General features: G+C 40.1%; 1 protein-coding gene across 1 annotated transcript in view; it reads right to left on the reverse strand.

Annotated features, from left to right (window-relative positions):
* The window catches only part of FAF1 (Fas associated factor 1), a 171,325-nt gene extending 153,666 nt beyond the window's left edge, over window positions 1-17,659 (reverse strand). The window contains exons 1-2 of the mRNA XM_081868243.1: window positions 17,306-17,659; window positions 6,140-6,208 (exon numbers count right to left, since the gene is read on the reverse strand). Coding sequence (XP_081724369.1) covers window positions 6,140-6,208; window positions 17,306-17,350 — 114 coding nt within the window. The 5' untranslated portion in view covers window positions 17,351-17,659. The remainder of the gene's footprint in view (window positions 1-6,139; window positions 6,209-17,305) is intronic.
* Between the last annotated feature and the right edge of the window lie 9 nt (window positions 17,660-17,668).

Consider the following 17,668-nt stretch of genomic DNA (forward strand, 5'->3'; position numbering starts at 1 on the left):
AGTAATGCTGCCCACCTGAGAAATGCCGGAACTGAGTTCAGGCTGAAAAAAAGCCCTGAACTTGCCCCAAATGTTGGGAATTGTTTGCCCCTCTTCTTTCCTTGTAACAGCAAAACAAACAAACACTCCAGAAAAGTTCATAAGCACATTTCATACAACAAAGTCTGAATCAAGTAAAAACAATTAAAATCTGGAGCCTGTTTGAATTGTTCTCCAACCTTCCTTGGGAAACTCTGTTACCTGGCGGCTGGATGACTAGAGTGCAGAAGCAAAGACAAATTCACCTCACATGTGTGCCTGTTTAATTTTTCCTTAAACACACAGGGCCACATTCCAAGACTATATAGCAACATTTTACATTTACAACCAGTTGTTATTATTATTAAAGGCTTTTTTTTGTAAATTCTGCTGCTTGAGTCCTTAAGAATTCTGGGGCTTGCCATATTCTCTTCTGCACCCCAAAAAGGCCAAGGGAAGTCTCTGGAAAGGCATTCAGCAAGACTGCAGCAGCTAAATTCAGAGACCAACCATGTACAAGTGAAAGCACCTTACAAAATGGAGCAAGTCCATTGGATTCAAGCCAGTGACTATACAAATTAAGACTATAAGAGCCCTGCTTCTTAAATTCTGTAAGTTTCTAAAAGTGGATATATTTGTGAACTTGCATAATTTATTCCCATTTGATAGCAATGGAGAGGGCAAAATATTATGCAAAAGTTCACTCTAAAAATCCTGCCTAAACATCCCTTGCTGGCTTCTGAACTTTGACTAGCAACCCATATTCTGGAAAACCGATATTAATGGCTATAAGGACTAACGACTTGCTTTTTTCATTTTTAATAAAGCAAATCTTTTCAAGTTGTTGATTTATGACTAACCATACCAAATTCTGCATCTGCATGGCATCACACAATGCACACAGGCCATGTCACAGAACATTAATATTCTTGTGGTTAGAGAGAAATATGAGTCTTGTCTCTTTCAATATGACTAACTGCTTTCAGTTTGCCCAAGTTTCTTTTGTGTTTTCATCGACTCTAAACTGTCCTCTTCACAATATGAACTGTGTATTTTAAAAAGATGCCTGTTTTTATGTCTTGATACAGCAAAACTCCCATGATACAGAATTTGGGTATGTGAATTTCCTGTGTGTTCTTCTTCAAGGTCTACATTAACATGACTTCTAGCTAGGGTTGCCATCATCCAGAATTTCCTGGACACAGCTGGGATTCAGTGGTGGTAAACAGGGTCTGGGCAGAAATCTCTGCAAATGTCCAGGAAAATCCGGACATATGGCAACCCATGTCGGAAGTGTAGATTTGGCAAATTTCATTTAAAATGTCTCAAAAACTTCATTTTTAATGAGATTTTTTTTTGGGGGGGTGGCATATTAGTATTACAACAAATTTATCATATGTGTTTAAACCAAACACAGTGTGTTGTAGTGGTTACAGTGCTGGAACTGGGAGAACAAGGTTCAAATCCTCGCTCGACCATAAAACCCACCATCGGCCAGTCACCTAACTTATCTCATAATGCTGTTGCAAGGATAAAATGGGGAGAGGGATAACCATGTACTTCGTTCTGAAATCCTTGTATGAAAATTGGTATATAAACGTAATAATGAATAGAATATTTCACGTCAAAACATGACCTCAAACAGATTAAGCAGGACCTGGATGAAAACTGCAAGATATGCTACAAATACACATCTGCAACCATATTGGCTGCAGAAGTAGAGGCCTGCTTCCATGTGTAGATTTCTCTTGCTGGATGAAGATGAGCATCTTTAGGGCGCCTGATATGTCTAGTCCCTCGTAAATACCAGACTTCAGAAGTCACTTCCATGACTCACTGGACTGGTAGGTCAACCCAACCTTCTTCAAATTCTCTTAAGATATCAAATAGCCATACACATCTGAGTGGAGAGATTATCCAGGTGAGAGATAAAAGTTAAAAATTGCTCTGAGAATGCCATGGTCAAACTAGGAATGGGGGGAAATTAATTAAAAGCTTCCCTTTTGCTATGTGGATTTTCAGCCCTATGAATTTGTTCATTTTTTTTCAAAAATGAAAAAAGAACATTTTAAACAGTGGCTTCTTTATACGCAGGATTTATCTAACCTCTCTAATGTGCTAGTTTCTAAGAGGAGACCTCTCCATTTTTCCATTTTCAAAAGGAGTGAATATTATTATTAGGCTGTCCATAAAATTATTAAAGTTATGAAACTGAAGTATTATAAAAACAAGGCACAGAGCAGTTTCTGTCTTCTGATCCTTAGAAACAACATACAGGAGAAGCTGCAAGCCATCACATTAACAGGTGTGCTAAACCACTGACTTTACTGCAAAGACATGGTTGCTTTGAACCACTGCCAGCAAAAAGGATAAAGAAGTTAAATATAGCAGTAAAGCAGACATTTCAGCAAATGTTGAAATGTACGTTTTGGAGAATGTATGCTTAAAACCGGGATAATCATAACCATTTGCGGAGCTTCTACAATGAAACGATGTTCTTTGCAAATGGGTAGATGGAGGCTAAATTCACATTAATATGAAATAGCATTTACTTTTCTACCAGAGATAAATACAGTGAAAACAAGTACAGCAGATCATATGAAAAGTGACCAACATGCAGCCGGCAGGCTACCAAGGCCCTGGAGGGCCATTTTGTGTATCCTGGTGCTTTTTGATAAAATCCTGAAACTCTCTACTTTTTGTCCCTCATGGTTGTAAAAATGAGTTTGAAAACACAGAACACTGACTTGCCAAAGACCACAAAAATGAAAAGCAAGTGAAAAGGATATAAAGTTGACTATATTTTATGAGTTGCCTCAAGTTTTAGCAATACCACAGCTTTCATTAACCTCCATTGACTTGAATAACCAGATAGCAAAAGGGAAACTTTTACTTACCAACATGGCAAGATCTTTTCACTAGAGAATGCTCTTAATTCCTTTGTGGCAAAGACAGCCACAAAATGGTGGCAGATGGAGGTGGAGTTTGGCATGAACAGCTGACAACTAGTGCTATTTTTTTTCACTGATACTTAAACCCTCTTTGGAAATTACAGTGGTGCCCCGCAAGACGAACGCCTCGCAAGACGGAAAACCCGCTGACGAAAGGGTTTTCCGTTTTGGAGGAGCTTCGCAAAACGAATTTCCCTATGGGCTTGCTTCGCAAGACGAAAATGTCTTGCGAGTTCCTGCGGGGGTTTTTCCCTTTCCCCCCCCCCTTTTCCTAAGCCCTAAGCCGCTTATCAGCTGACCCGCTGATAAGCCGCTTATCAGCTGATCCGCTAGAAGCCGCTAAACCGCTAATAGCGCTAATCCACTAAGCTGTCAATGGGCTTGCTTCGCAAGACGAAAAAACCGCTATACGAAGAGCCTCACGGAACGGATTAATTTCGTCTTGCGAGGCACCACTGTAATAACTTTCCCATAGCAATTTCCTTGGGACTCTTGAGCTCCATAGTAGTGCTTTCCTCAGGTTCTGGAATTAGCTCTGAAATTATCATGACTCAACCTACCCATTTTAGGTAGAACTTGCTGATTCAGAGGATCTAACTGGAAATGGCTATTTATTTTCTATCCCCGCCCCCACATACGCCTCTCCAATAATTTTTAACCATTTCCTCTCACTTCATCTTCCCTTCTCCTTTCATACATGGACAGATAGTTTGGAAGGAGTGGAGAGGGTACAAGTTATTTCATCCATACTCCAATCTGCCCACTCAACCTCTTCTTCCTGTAACAACATCCCTTCTTCCTCTCAATTTCCAGCTGTTTTGGGGTTTTTTAATTATCTCTTTCTGCTTTTCTTCATAGCGTCCTCTAGCATTTTCCTTTCAAAAAAGGAAGATCTTTGCTTCTCTCCTTCCTCACTCCCTTAATCTACTGCCATCTTTATTCAGTGGCACTTTCTCTCTCCTACTCACCCACCCTACATGGGCATGCAGTTGCACACACTGACAATCCAAATTCTGGCAGTTCCTCAATACCAGGTTTTTCTTCTAAGGGGGAGAAAGAAACTATCACCTTCAGTCAGCCAGGAAAGACCTCTTGAGTCAGGAGGAATCATAGAATCATAGAGTTGGAAGAGACCACAAGGGCCATCGAGTCCAACCCCCTGCCAAGCAGGAAACACCATCAGAGCACTCCTGACATATGGTTGTCAAGCCTCTGCTTAAAGACCTCCAAAGAAGGAGACTCCACCACACTCCTTGGCAGCAAATTCCACTGTCGAACAGCTCTTACTGTCAGGAAGTTCTTCCTAATGTTTAGGTGGAATCTTTTTTCTTGTAGTTTGGAACCATTGCTCCGTGTCCGCTTCTCTGGAGCAGCAGAAAACAACCTTTCTCCCTCCTCTATGTGACATCCTTTTATATATTTGAACATGGCTATCATATCACCCCTTAACCTCCTCTTCTCCAGGCTAAACATGCCCAGCTCCCTTAGCCGTTCCTCATAAGGCATCGTTTCCAGGCCTTTGACCATTTTGGTTGCCCTCCTCTGGACACGTTCCAGTTTGTCAGTGTCCTTCTTGAACTGTGTCCTTCTTGAAGCCTGGGGTGTGGGAGTATGAATGAGAAAGGCCAAAGGCATAGCAGCACCCCTGGGTGCATCTTCTCCTCCTCACCCTCAGTGTGACCGTCCCCATCCCCATTTTCCTTCCTCACACTCAGATAGCTGTTGTAATCGCTGCTGTCCATTTCCTCTCTCCTGGCTCCTTTCCAACTTTGCATGCTACAGGACAACTCTCTAACCTACTCCTGCTCCCACATGTACCTATACACTGCTCATGGTGTAGCAGTTGGGAGCAGGATGTTCAAGTGAGGCGGCATTGGGCAGGCTGCAGTGTTAAGCCCCTCTGGTGGTCCCATCACACAGTCTGAGGAACACTGAACAAGTTGCTACATCCTAATTCTATGGTGGGGGAAATACAACAAAAGTAGGTCACAAAATCAGTGTTCTTGAAAGGAAAAATTAAATACCTGATGCAGCAATTTACATGGGGCACAACAAGAGGAGAGGGAGGGAAGTCCTATTATGTAAACTGAAACCCTTGAAACCCAGATCTACTCTGTTGGATACTGCCCTTAGCTTGGATCCAGCACAGAGCTAGCTGAACTTACTTCCCATTGAAATGGGTAGGAGTTAAGTATTTCTTGTATTGTTTTCAACAGAAACCAAAATCAACTGTCTGGAGTCAATTCTTCTCCCTTTAATTTCGTATATTTCTACTGTACATTTGTATGTTTTGCTGTATTTCCAGTTTCTCAACGAAAGTTTAAAGAATACAGATCCTAATACAAACCAGCTGGGCCTTTTCACCTTTATGATGCCATTGTAATGTGTGATGTGTTATACCCACTCCCTGTTTCTCATTTTTTTAACCTTACACTAACCCATGAAAATGCCTTCCCTTTATTGGAAAGGTAAGGTAGCTCTGAGACGTTTCGGTAAGGAATTTTGCAAAAGATTTGCTGGAACTTCAAATGCAAATAGGTGCTTACTGACCCTCTCAAAATACTAGCTTTTTACCCCTGCATTTGCCAAACAAATCGTCCTTCACTATATACCTGAAGAACCTGGTGTTAACATTAATTTGTTCAATCATAACCTCAGCCATTCTAGAAACTTTGCTTAAGGACCTGGAGGGTGGTCAACATATTGTAAGGGTCGCCAAGCAGATTCAATATTGCACTTGGTTGAGCTGCGGAGTGTCAGTACTGAGACTAGTATGAAAGCACGGTGTCATTCAATACCTGATCAAAACTAAATAAACACTACTCGTGGTTTACTATGAGGAGCACAGCATCAAAATTAGTAAGCAATACTGATGTCCACAGAGGGGGAGGGGCAAGGTAATGGCGAAGCTGACATGGACCAAACATGCCAGCCACAGAATCACATTGATTCCACTAGGGTGTTTGCACCATGCACACCTCACCCCTCCCCTCTCTGACCCAGTTTACAGCAGCAACACAGTCAGAAGGAGGTCAGGTAAGCAGCATAAACCCACTGCACCATGCACTACTGGACAGATGCATGGTGATCATGAAATTAATAGCTGATTGGCAACAAGTTTTGTTCTGGCTCTCTTTTTTCCTATACGACCAGTAAAAAACAGTACTTACCACTAAATCCCAGTTATTTTGTTCAAGTAAGGTGATAGCTTCATCAATATTTTCTATACCAGTACATGCCTAAAATGAAAAAATAAAATAAAAAGGTTCAGCTGAAGAAATCTCTCAAGTATTAATTCTTTAAACATTAAAATAAGACAGGGGTCACCAACTCAGGAACCACCATGACACCCATGAAAGCCTTGAAATTTCTATGAAATGAGCCAGCCTGGCTGCTCCAACTTATCACTGTTTTCGGGCAATGAATGAAGTCAGAGCTTTGACTGATAAGTGAGCTGTTTGGACACCAGGCAACAGGAATCCCTGGGACCCTAAACAGTTGCTGTCCCCACCCCCCTTTAGTGCAATTTTCCTGTTTACGTCTCATTTTCTAGTCTTTGGGATCTCTTTAGCTTGTCCTTTCTTTTCCCCTAGCAACCAGGACGCATCTTTCCTATGACGGGCTTGTCTAAGATCAGGAAGCTCCTAGATGTTATTTTCTGCAAATAGTACTATACAATAAGTGACGGTGGAGGGTAAAGAATCCCCCTCCCTTCACGAAAGGCAAATCTTGGCATATGCAACTAAAAGAATCTCCAGTATTCGTTTCTCAGATGTATACCCCATCTTTCTGCATTAGGCATTCAAAGAGGCCAACAAAATTAGAAGTGGATACAATAAAAAAAAAATCATTATCAAGAAACAAACAGAAAATATCAGTTCTTTCCATCACTCTTAGGAGAACTATACTGAAAGAACCGGGCCTCCTGGATGGGAGAAGAGAAGAAGAGTTTGGATTTGATATCCTGCTTTATCCACTACCCGAAGGAGTCTCAAAGCGGCTAACAAACTCCTTTCCCTTCCTCCCCCCCACAACAAACACTCTGTGAGGTGAGTGGGGCTGAGAGACTTCAAAGAAGTGTGACTAGCCCAAGGTCACCCAGCAGCTGCATGTGGAGGAGCGGGGAAGTGAACCCAGTTCACCAGATTACGAGTCCACCGCTCTTAACCACTACACCACACCACACCACACCACACCACACCACACACAGAGGACATAGGATTAAGTTTTCTTCAACATTTTCCCATGTTTCCTCTGACTTGTTATGTGCCTTTATGAAGCCCATAAAGCATAATTAACTGGGTCACTCTCCTTATTTGAAAGAAAACATGGGAAGAAAATTTCAAATTACACTGACAGAGCAATTATATCAGGCTTCCTCAACCTCGGCCCTCCAGATGTTTTGAAACTAACAATTCCCAGCATCCTGACCACTGGTCCCGCTAGCTAGGGATCATGGGAGTTGTAGGCCAAAAACCTCTGGAGGGCCAAGGTTGAGAAAACCTGAATTATATGAGTGCTTACTAAGAAGTTAAGTTCCACTGCATTCAGTGGGACTTTCTCTCATGTATGTGTGCACAGGATTAAAGCCTGAATATAGTTAGAAGCAAAAGGTGATCATTGCAGTTCCCAACCACCTGCTCCTGTAGTATTTGAAAATGCATTATATTTTTTTAAAAAGCTCTTTCCAGCAACAACTTGCATTTCTTCTACTGAATAGCATTCAGAAGTGTGTTGGCAAAGAAACAGATGTTCATTACCCTTCAGTCGCTCTTCATTAACAACGAATCTTCATAAAACCGTATTTAAGAGTGCCGCTTATACTTGGTATTTATATTGCCGTTTGCAATGGAATTCTCATAACTCCCAACTGCAACTTTTCCATTAGAAAATAAGAAGCAGAAGCTGATTAAATAAAAACCAAGCACCATGCTGAACTGATGCTCTCCATATGCACATCCTCTTTGTAAGAGCAAGGGAAAATATTTTATAAAGAAGCAGAATTGCTTTGAATTAGTGTCTGTTATTCAGGGGGCACTCTTAAATGTATTCAAACCAGTTGCTTCATTACAAAGAATCCTACAGCTATACCTCTGAAAGCTTCTATTTGAGGCTGTGTTCGCACTACTATTTCATCACAAATTTGCTCTTTGAGATGCTGCTACAATCATAACAGGTCTTTACCAGTGCAAAATTCAATAGGAAAGTTCAAGCATCAGCTCTAGATGTCAAAAAAAGGAACACATCAAGACAGTGTAGAGCAGCCCTTCAGAGTGTCAGGAGCAAGAGCAGAGTAACCTACCTGTGGTATTTGGGGACTGAGGGCAGTAGCTGAAGTTTCCATGCCATTAAACCTTCTCAGTGGACAATAAATACATCTCTGTGATGGAGTGAGGCTAACAGAACAATCCTAAGTGCAGGAAACTATTGGAATGAACACCAATTTAAATTAAGCTGGCATAAAATACCCCTATTTCAAAGTGGGTTCAGCAGCAGCGCTGCTACCTCCAGCTGAGCTAACCCAAGTCTAACAGAGGGGAAACAAGCCTTTAAAATAGAGTTTGACTTATACCACCCTGAGTTCCAATAGGATGCCAGGCATAGCTGTCAACTTTCTCCTTTTCTTGCGAGGAATCCTATTTGGAATAAGGGAATTTCCCTTCTAAAAAGGGAAACATTAACAGCTATGTTGCCAGGTCACAAGACTGAGCTAAAAGATGTCTCCCCTTACTCTGTCCTGCCACGCCACACCCCTTTTTGAGGAGTTCCACCAGTTTAAGACCCGCTGGCTGAGCCAGTATAACCCAGCTCAAACACACTGAGTGACTTAACATTGGCATATCTCTGGCTGAGCTGGGATGAGGCAGTCACTCCAGCTCAGCCCAAACTCACTCCTTTGTGCATATCTGGGGTCTGGACTGCACTATAATATTACTCTTCCTCCAATATGCAGGGGACCTAAGCACCTTAGGTGAGATAATCAAATCTTGCCCTTCCCGTTTTAGACTGAAAGCACTTTTCTTTATAACATTGTATTCCTAATGTGTTGTGTTGTTTCTGTTGAAAGCATGGAAGAGGGTACAGCTACCAGAGTACAGTAGTAAGGAATTAATAAGGAATATTATTTAGGTAAAGATATGAAACGAATGCTGATTTTGTATGTAATGGATCAATGCAAAATTTATTTTTCTTTTAAAATAAAAATGAATAAAAAGAACATTTTTTAAAAAAAATTTGAAATACTGCATTAAGTGATTTTTGGTGTTTTGACATCCCACTTAACCTGGGCAAAGTAGAGAAAGAGGACTGGAGTCAGCTTTTCATTCAACCTGGTCTTCCTATAGCATATAGTATCTGATTAGTGATTAATTCTTAATGAATGATTTAAGGGAGCAATACTCCCCATAAATGGAAGGGGCTGGATAAATGGGTTCTTTTCAAGCACAGTGCCCTTACTTAACATATTAATATTTTTTAAAGTAGATTCGGCCACTTTCTCAGCAACCTATACTCATGCCGTGTAGCACAATAACGTCGCCTAAAATTTGTCAAATGAAATATAGGCAGAACTGAAGCAAGCATAATCTGGTTTACAGGAATACTCTCCAGTCCTATTTGGGTGACAGAAATGCCACCAAGTTAGCATTGTCATTCGGCTATCGGTTTGGAAGGAAAATTTCAAAGGTTGTGATGTATCATGAGAAGACAACCAAAGTGCCTCTTACTAGATGTGAAGATATGACACATAATACAAGGTGCTGTTGCAGCGGGCAGCATTCTTTTCACAACAATAACAATTCATCAATTGCTCCTGCAGAGTCATTAAATCCCATACAAAGGAAAGGGAACCCCTACATTCCCTAAAGTCACAGCTAATTGTGTCAACACAGTCAAGAAATAATGATAATAAAAGGGGAGAAGGAAGCTTCCAGCTAAACTTCTGCTTTGGTGAACTATTTGCCCTAAATACCTATCTTTGCACTGGTTTTAGGAGAGTAGCTGCGGTAATCTGTTGCCAGAAACAAACAATTCTTTTCTCCTTAACAACACTGATTGTGGCATGAACCTCTGTAGACAAGCATCTACTACACGACATCACATGTGGTATGGGAACAGGCATACCATCACATTTGCTGTAATTTAGCAAGGAAGCTTTAGGGCTCAGCCAGAAACAAAAGCTTTGTTCTCTCCCTGATTTTTGAGTTTATTCATACATGCATATAATATTGTTGGATCTATGGCGGCCATGTGTCTTATTTTACAGAGAACTGTCCTCTATTTGAAGGTGTCCTCTATTCAAAGGGCTGACTGGTCCTAATCTGGTTTAAAGATAAAGAACCATCAGGAAGCAGAGCAGGAGCCTTAAAACTGCTCATCAAGAGTTAATAGACACCTAGAAAGCAGAAGAAACAGAGGCCATCTGATTGCAGTCTTCTGCACCATGATGAAATGTACTTCTGTGCAGGTATGCATTTCATGCTAATCCATGTCCTCCTTGAGGGGGTAATACATTTATTCCTTATTCTTTTTCTTTTTTGGGGCGACATGCAAATAGCCATCCTAGTTGGAGCTGTGCATGAAACATACACAACACACCATTGCCACCATTTTTAATGTGGTGGTAGTGGCCTCTGAAACCCTGAAGAGCCTGAAACAAACAAATTTAAAGAACAGCCTTTGCCTCTAACTGCAACGAATGGGGACAAGAAAGAGGCCCTTTTCAGCAGGTGTGCCAAAGCTACAGAATTAATTCCCAACATGACATCTTCTAACTCCTTCCTTGGTGCACATGCATTGGCCATGCCCCATATGACATGTGACTGGGATCAATGTGAAGCTGGTTCTACACACAAGAATGCAAGCATGTAACCCCCTGCTCTCAGACTAATGGTGATCGTGTGTTGCCCAGAGAGCAGAGCTAATGCACACATCAGCATCTAAGTGGAGCTAGCCTATTCATGCATAAGAGCCCCATCACATGTTCATTCTGACCATCTAAAGAAGAGGGCTACAGTTGGGGAAGGAGGCAATGCATAGTCAATTGATCTAAGGGGCCACTAGCCTTTGGGGGCCTGTGAGCACATTTCAGATTTTAGGGAAGTGGCCCATCCCCTCCACTGTGCCACTCCACTCCCAGGTAGACAGGAAATATGTACACATCTTTGGGTAAACAGTCAGATCCAGCAGAATGAAAATGGATCCTGTTCAAGGGGGGGACCCCTCCCCCCCAAAATAATTTCAACTTAAAGCTTATAGTGGTATATATAACACAATTTTTAAAAAGCAAAAACAGATCTGGTGCTTACCAACACCACAGAAAACAATGATCTAAGACAAGAATCATCAAATGGTTTTTACATAGGATGACAACAAAGCCACCAACATATCACAGAACACACTTGTGGACATAGGGCAGACATTCATGTACCTGCTTTACTTCTTAAAGCAGCACACAGTTAAGCTATGGAGCTCTGTACCACAGGAGGCAACGAAGGCCACCAACTTAGATGGCTTTAAAAGACAACTGGACAAATTTAAGGAGGAGAAAGCTATTGATGACTACTAGCCATGGGGGTTATGCTCTGCCTCCACACCTGGAGGTAGTAATGCTTCTGAATACCAATTGATGGAGACAACAGGAGTGGAGACTGCTCTTGTGCTCAGATCCTGCTTGAGGAGTTCTGGTTGGCCGCTATGGTTGGCCACTATGAGAACAGCATGGGCTACTGGGATGATCCAGCAGGCTTTACTTATGTCTGAAGTAGATCAATGTTCCTTTACATCAAGGGTGGGAAACCTCTGGGCCTATATATCCTGTCCTGCTCTTGAGAATCTCCATTGAACACGTTCCTCTCCCCAAGCGATAGACCCTCTCTCATAGGCAAGTTACAGCTGTCTCTGGGCCCTTCTCCACACACATCTTTGAATGCTTTTACAAGGCCAGAATGCGACCTTGAACTATAATGCCTCTTTCTTGCCTGGATGGTGTGTACAGAAGCCTCTGACTTTTGCATGGCTGGAATATAGCTTACCATACAAAGGTAAAAGTCACATCTCCTGTTTTGCCCACTTTTGCCTCTGGCCCCAAACACCACTTGCACAGAGCCCTTCAGAGGTAGCCCATAAGAGAACACGACATTAGGGCAGGCTAACTCCTGTTTTACAGTAACAATATTTTGGCAAGATTAAGTATAGGAGAAATTTTATTAGAGAAATACTAGAGAATTTAGTTCATACAGAAAATAAACTGCTGAGAGTTAGTGTTGTACTGCGACTGATAAAAATGCCTTTTTTTAAATTAAAAAAGTGCGGTTATTGTTTTTTTTATGTGAGGTTCCACACAGCTGCAGTTCATCTAAGTTTACCCCAAGAGCTCCCCTACAAAAACTGGGACAAATAGTGAACCAGAAAAGCACTTGCAGTAACCAGGGAGAAGCAGAACCAGCCATTTGTTTAATCTCAGTTGAACCTCCTGACTTCCTACACCAAACTGCTAAATAGGAGTTTCTCAGCCTCTTACCATAATGCCATCCATCCTTGCTCCAGTTTAGTGTCAGAAACCATATATTCAGACTGCCATTGCCATGCCAAGGATGGTGACAATGTTGGCTTTCCTAGCATGCATCTCTTAGTCCAAGCCAGACCTGTTCCCTCCAAATATACAAAGCTATAGGTGCAGCACATACTCAGAAAATGCCAGAAAAAGAGATTATAATGAAATACACCATTTACAAAGCTATGCTAAATAAAGCAATACTGGATTATTAATCTACCTTAATTTTATCCAAGTCTTTGTTTTGAATTCCCTATATAAAGCAGACACCCATGTCAAAGTATCGATTACAAATAATGTTTGGCACTCACTGTGAAAATGACTTGTTACTGATTTACTGTACCCTTTTGCAGGACTATCTCTTAATGGATCATTCTCCACATCAAGAAAAGCAATGAAATTGAAAGAACATGGCAGTAAGTGGGAGGAAATCCACCTGTGTGTTTAATTTCCAACATGGCAGGCAGCCGAAAGGGGAATTACAAAGTATCTTCTACATTTTAAGCAGAAACACGGGGCACAGGATGATCTTGCACTAACACATCTCCCAACTGGATACACTGGTGGTCATTCCAACCTGCTGTTTAGATTAAATGGGTCACGTGCTTAGGGACATGACTTGGGTGACCAGCCCAATGCAAACCACACAATCAGGCAGAACCTGTGCTTTTTTCTGGAGGGACGGAGGGGGACACATACCCCTAAACATTTTGTGAATCTTTGTACTTTTGTCCATTTACTGTATTTCTTTTTCCAGATTTGACCTATAAAAATGTGATTTTCTTGAGTCAAAATGAGAGTACCCCTAAACATGCTTTTAGAAAAAAAAGCACTGGACAGAACCAAAACACGAGCAAACTAGGAATCTATGCCTGCTAATCATAAGAAAGCTGGCCAAGATCCTACTTTTTCCACGCTCCCTGATCTGCCAGTTACAGAGGTGAATTATTAAGTAGAAACCCTTTAGGAATCACATCTCTGACAAAAGCTAAATCCCATAGCAATCTTTAAAGATAAAGAACATGAACCAACTTTTTACATCCAACTGATGTCTTTGGAAGAGTTAAATATGTGTGTAAATCTCATTCATTAAAGTCAATGCAACAGAATGGGGTGGGGGAATGAAGTAGTATATTCAGAAATGTCTTATTAGATTTAGAATCTTGACAGTGCAATCCTAGGCATGCCTACTCAGAAGTAAGTCCCAATGAGTTCAATGTGACTTATTCCTAAGTAGGTGAAAATAAAGTGCATGCAATCATATGGTAAAATCATGATGTGAGCTGGACATTTATGAACAAATTGTTTAAGTTTTATTCAAAGTACAACTTTAAGTACTAGAGTCAGAGATGTAAGTTTCTGCACCCTAAAGTAACATTTGCCATGCTGCAAATAAGCAGAAAGAAAATGTTGAAAGTACAAACCATTAGCATTATAGCAACGTTCTATTATTTGAGCTTAGAAATAGTTCATAGACAGTTGTTATCCAGAAACAGAAGAAAAACATGTTTTAGAGGACAAGTTTAGAATTCATGTCTGCATACTGCAATTAGCATCATTTCACTGATAATTCAGAAAAAGCAAATACTTGGCAATTTAAAAAAATCATATTACCTGTATGCTGGTGGGGAAAGACACTTCCACACTTGAATTATTAGAGGTCTATGCATAGCTGAGATAGTATAGTATATATATTTAATGAATTATCCTACTAATAAGACCTACTGTAGTACAAAAAATACTAACAAGACAATCTGCTATTATCAGGCAGCACCTATTACACACTAACCTTGGAGTAACTCCCATTGAACTCAATGGAGGTTACTTATGAGTAGATATGTATAGGTTTGCACTGTGAAAATAGCTGTTTAAACAAAGGACATGAAACAGAAACAGCAAGAAAGCATTTTGATTGTCCCCCTATTTACAAATGAGTGCTGTAGAAGCCACATCATTAACTCAGCACATTCTTTGTTCAGTCAACAAGAGATATGAGAATCCTGAGGGGGTTTTTTTTTAATAATGCATGACAAAAAAGTCATGTGTTAATCCTAGAAGCTGTAGAACCAAAACACTCAAATCCCAATTTAAATATGTACAAACATAGTAATCCATCTAAAAATACATATTAAAATAATACCCAAAGAATAAGATCAAACCCTGATGTGGTCAACTTGCAAAGTAGTGTACCAGGACCTGGAAGACCTAGATTCACATCCCACTTTAGGTCACTTGCAGAACTCAGATGCAAATCCTACTGAATTAAATGGGAATTATTCCAAGGTACTTATGCATAGGGTGATTGAAGAAGGCTTCAGTCCTAGTTACACATACTTGGAAGTCAATGGAGTTTACACCTATGTATTATTATGACTGAAGTGCAGGTGACCTTGGGGAAGTCATTAATCCTTACCTTTGCAATCGGTAAAAATGAGAATGATTGCCAAATAAGTCCTGAGAACTAGTAAACTATATCTGCAACAATATTACACAAAACAGTGATTTAAAGGATTAATAAAGCCTAAAATGACTAAGTCATTATGAAACAACTCTATATGATAAATTGTTATTAAATTATGGACCTCAGAAAGTTATAAACCTACAGAACTATAATTAAGGCAATTCTGAGTTCATCATTGTTGTTCTTAAATCACATTTAAATACCTGACAAAATTAGAGCTGCAGCAGGGAAAGAAGCTTTAAACTTCCTACACTAGCTTGGGACACATTAGTTAAACCCTGATCCAAAAATACAATGTACTGTATATGTGGAGGAGGATTGCAGCTTGCCAAACAATGCCACATTTTTACCAGCTCAAAGACTAAGATTAAATATAGGTAGATTTTTCTGTCTATTTATAAGGTGTCTGTCTTTACAGCTGTCAACACATTTATTCAGAGTATTTAATTCCTTGCAGACATTCTCTGCAATTGTAGAACATCTCTACAAGCAGACATGAAAATGCATGTTTAATAAAATATAATAAAAGTTTAAAATACAGTAAATGTGGACTTCAATCAAAAACTCAGAACCAAGTTGGTACAACAAGATCAGAACTTCCCTGCTCAGGTAGAACAGGCAATATCAACAAGCTCAGTGAATTTCTGAAAATTTCCAAACATAATTAACAACTTTCTGATCCTCTAGAATGAGATCTTAACAGTACATTTTAATGTGTTGTAAATATTAAAACTGACCTCAAATATTATTAGTGTTATAAACAAGTAAGTTTTCTATTAATGTAATAATGGTTTCTTAAGATTAAAATTATTATTATTATTATTATTAAGATCCAACAAAAAAGCTATTTCCATTGAGTTTTCATTAAAATGTTGAAGTATACATATGTGTCTAGCCATCGTAAGTTGACTTCTGTTCCTAATTAGCCGAATTCACTGCAGGTTCACTTTGAAGTGAGTTCCATGGGACTTATGTACAACAAGTAAGGGTGCCCAGAACAGCAGCCTTGCATACATACTTATGTGTAACTTATTTCACTCATGTTCTTTAAAAGTCTCACTGATGATAATCATGCTAATGAGTTTGTTTGGAACTAGGATGTCAATCATAAAATTATACGTTCATTTTACAATTTATATTTTTGACATTGTTAAGTGATATGTAGTATTAATACTAAACATGTACCCATTCAACTTTCTATGAAAAAAAGAAAATTAAATATACCTTGATTATTGTTTTTAAAAGCATGCATTCATATGCAGAAAGGCAGAAGTGGAAATATTTTTTAGAAAATTATTAAAGGTACACTTTTAGTAAGATACTGGGTTTTAGCCTTAACTCAGAAATAAAGATAAGTCCCTAGAACTATGAGTACTATGTATATCTTTAAATGTTATGCAGATACATACACACTATACATACATAAGATCCCAATACCTATGAACAAGCATGGTACAAGAGAGCACTGCTTTTTCCTAATTATACTTTTAAAATATGTACAACAAAGTACATATTTCAGATTTGGACTGTATCCTATTTGGACTCAGAACAAGTTCTTGTTAGGAAATTTCCTCAGACAGGAAGTTGGTAAGGAAACTGCCTTATTAACTGAAATTTTAATGGAAGAATATCAAAATATCACAAAAAATACACACCATGGATGAAGTGAAGCTCTTACAGAAGTACTATGTATCTCTTTGAAACTGGATGTTTTGAAAATCAATTTTAGTGGAAAGGGAATCAGTGGATTTTCTCATTCCAGGTGTCTTTTCCACCCCTACCCCCTTCTTTAACATCTTTCCTCTCATATCCATGAGTGAAACAGGTATGGGCCCCTGGAATGTTGGCAAGCCCCATATAATGAAAGCATCTTAGTCCCTGCCCCTTGCAATTTATTATTAAAAGCTCACAGGGATGGTCAGAATGAATCAGGGAGATCAGGATACAAACCTAAAAAACAAACAAAGACAAAACAAAGACATATGCATATTATCTGAGGTGGTTTTTTCTTTGTGAAGCACAGAGATAAATGCCTTGTTTATAAGTGGAGGGGCTTTTTTTCGTCTTATTTATTCCCCTTGAATACCGAAAACTGGATACAATGGATAAACAGCCTCCAGAGTGTTGTTGCTGTTGTTGTTCCTTGTTATCCCACTGCTGTTTGAGACTCACGTTTCCAGAGCGAAAATCTCCCCACAAAAGCACAGAAAGCAGAGAAACGGGGAGAAAAGGAACCATTTTAAAAATAATAATAATAAAAAGAGCGAGAAAGATTATGATCAGAATATGGCAGGGGTGGATGTGGTGGAATTTGAAATTTACCTGAAAATCAGCCAGTATCATTTCTCTATCCATGTTGGACGCCATTGCAGCCGGTAGTGTCCCCTCCTCCTATCTGAACTGTGCACCTGCAGGTTGCTGCTGGCGAGAACCGGGCTCCAGGGAGTTGGGGCTGGGGCGGGGGGTGGGGGGACGAGAGAGAAAGGGAGGCTAAGAGCTCATCTAAAACTCCAAACTCAGCCAAACCCCTCAGAGCCTCTCCCCAAATATCTCCCCTCTCCCAAAATCCACTGTCCCGGCTACGGGGGAGCTCGGGGAAGAAGGACTCCGGACCTGAAGGGTGCAAGGCAGCAGCTAGCCCTGCCTTTAAAGAAGGAGAGGAGACTCCAGAGCAGCTTCCTCCCT

The sequence above is a fragment of the Podarcis erhardii genome (genome assembly GCF_964252035.2).
Source record: "Podarcis erhardii genome assembly, chromosome: 6".
Taxonomy (NCBI): Eukaryota; Metazoa; Chordata; class Lepidosauria; order Squamata; family Lacertidae; genus Podarcis; species Podarcis erhardii.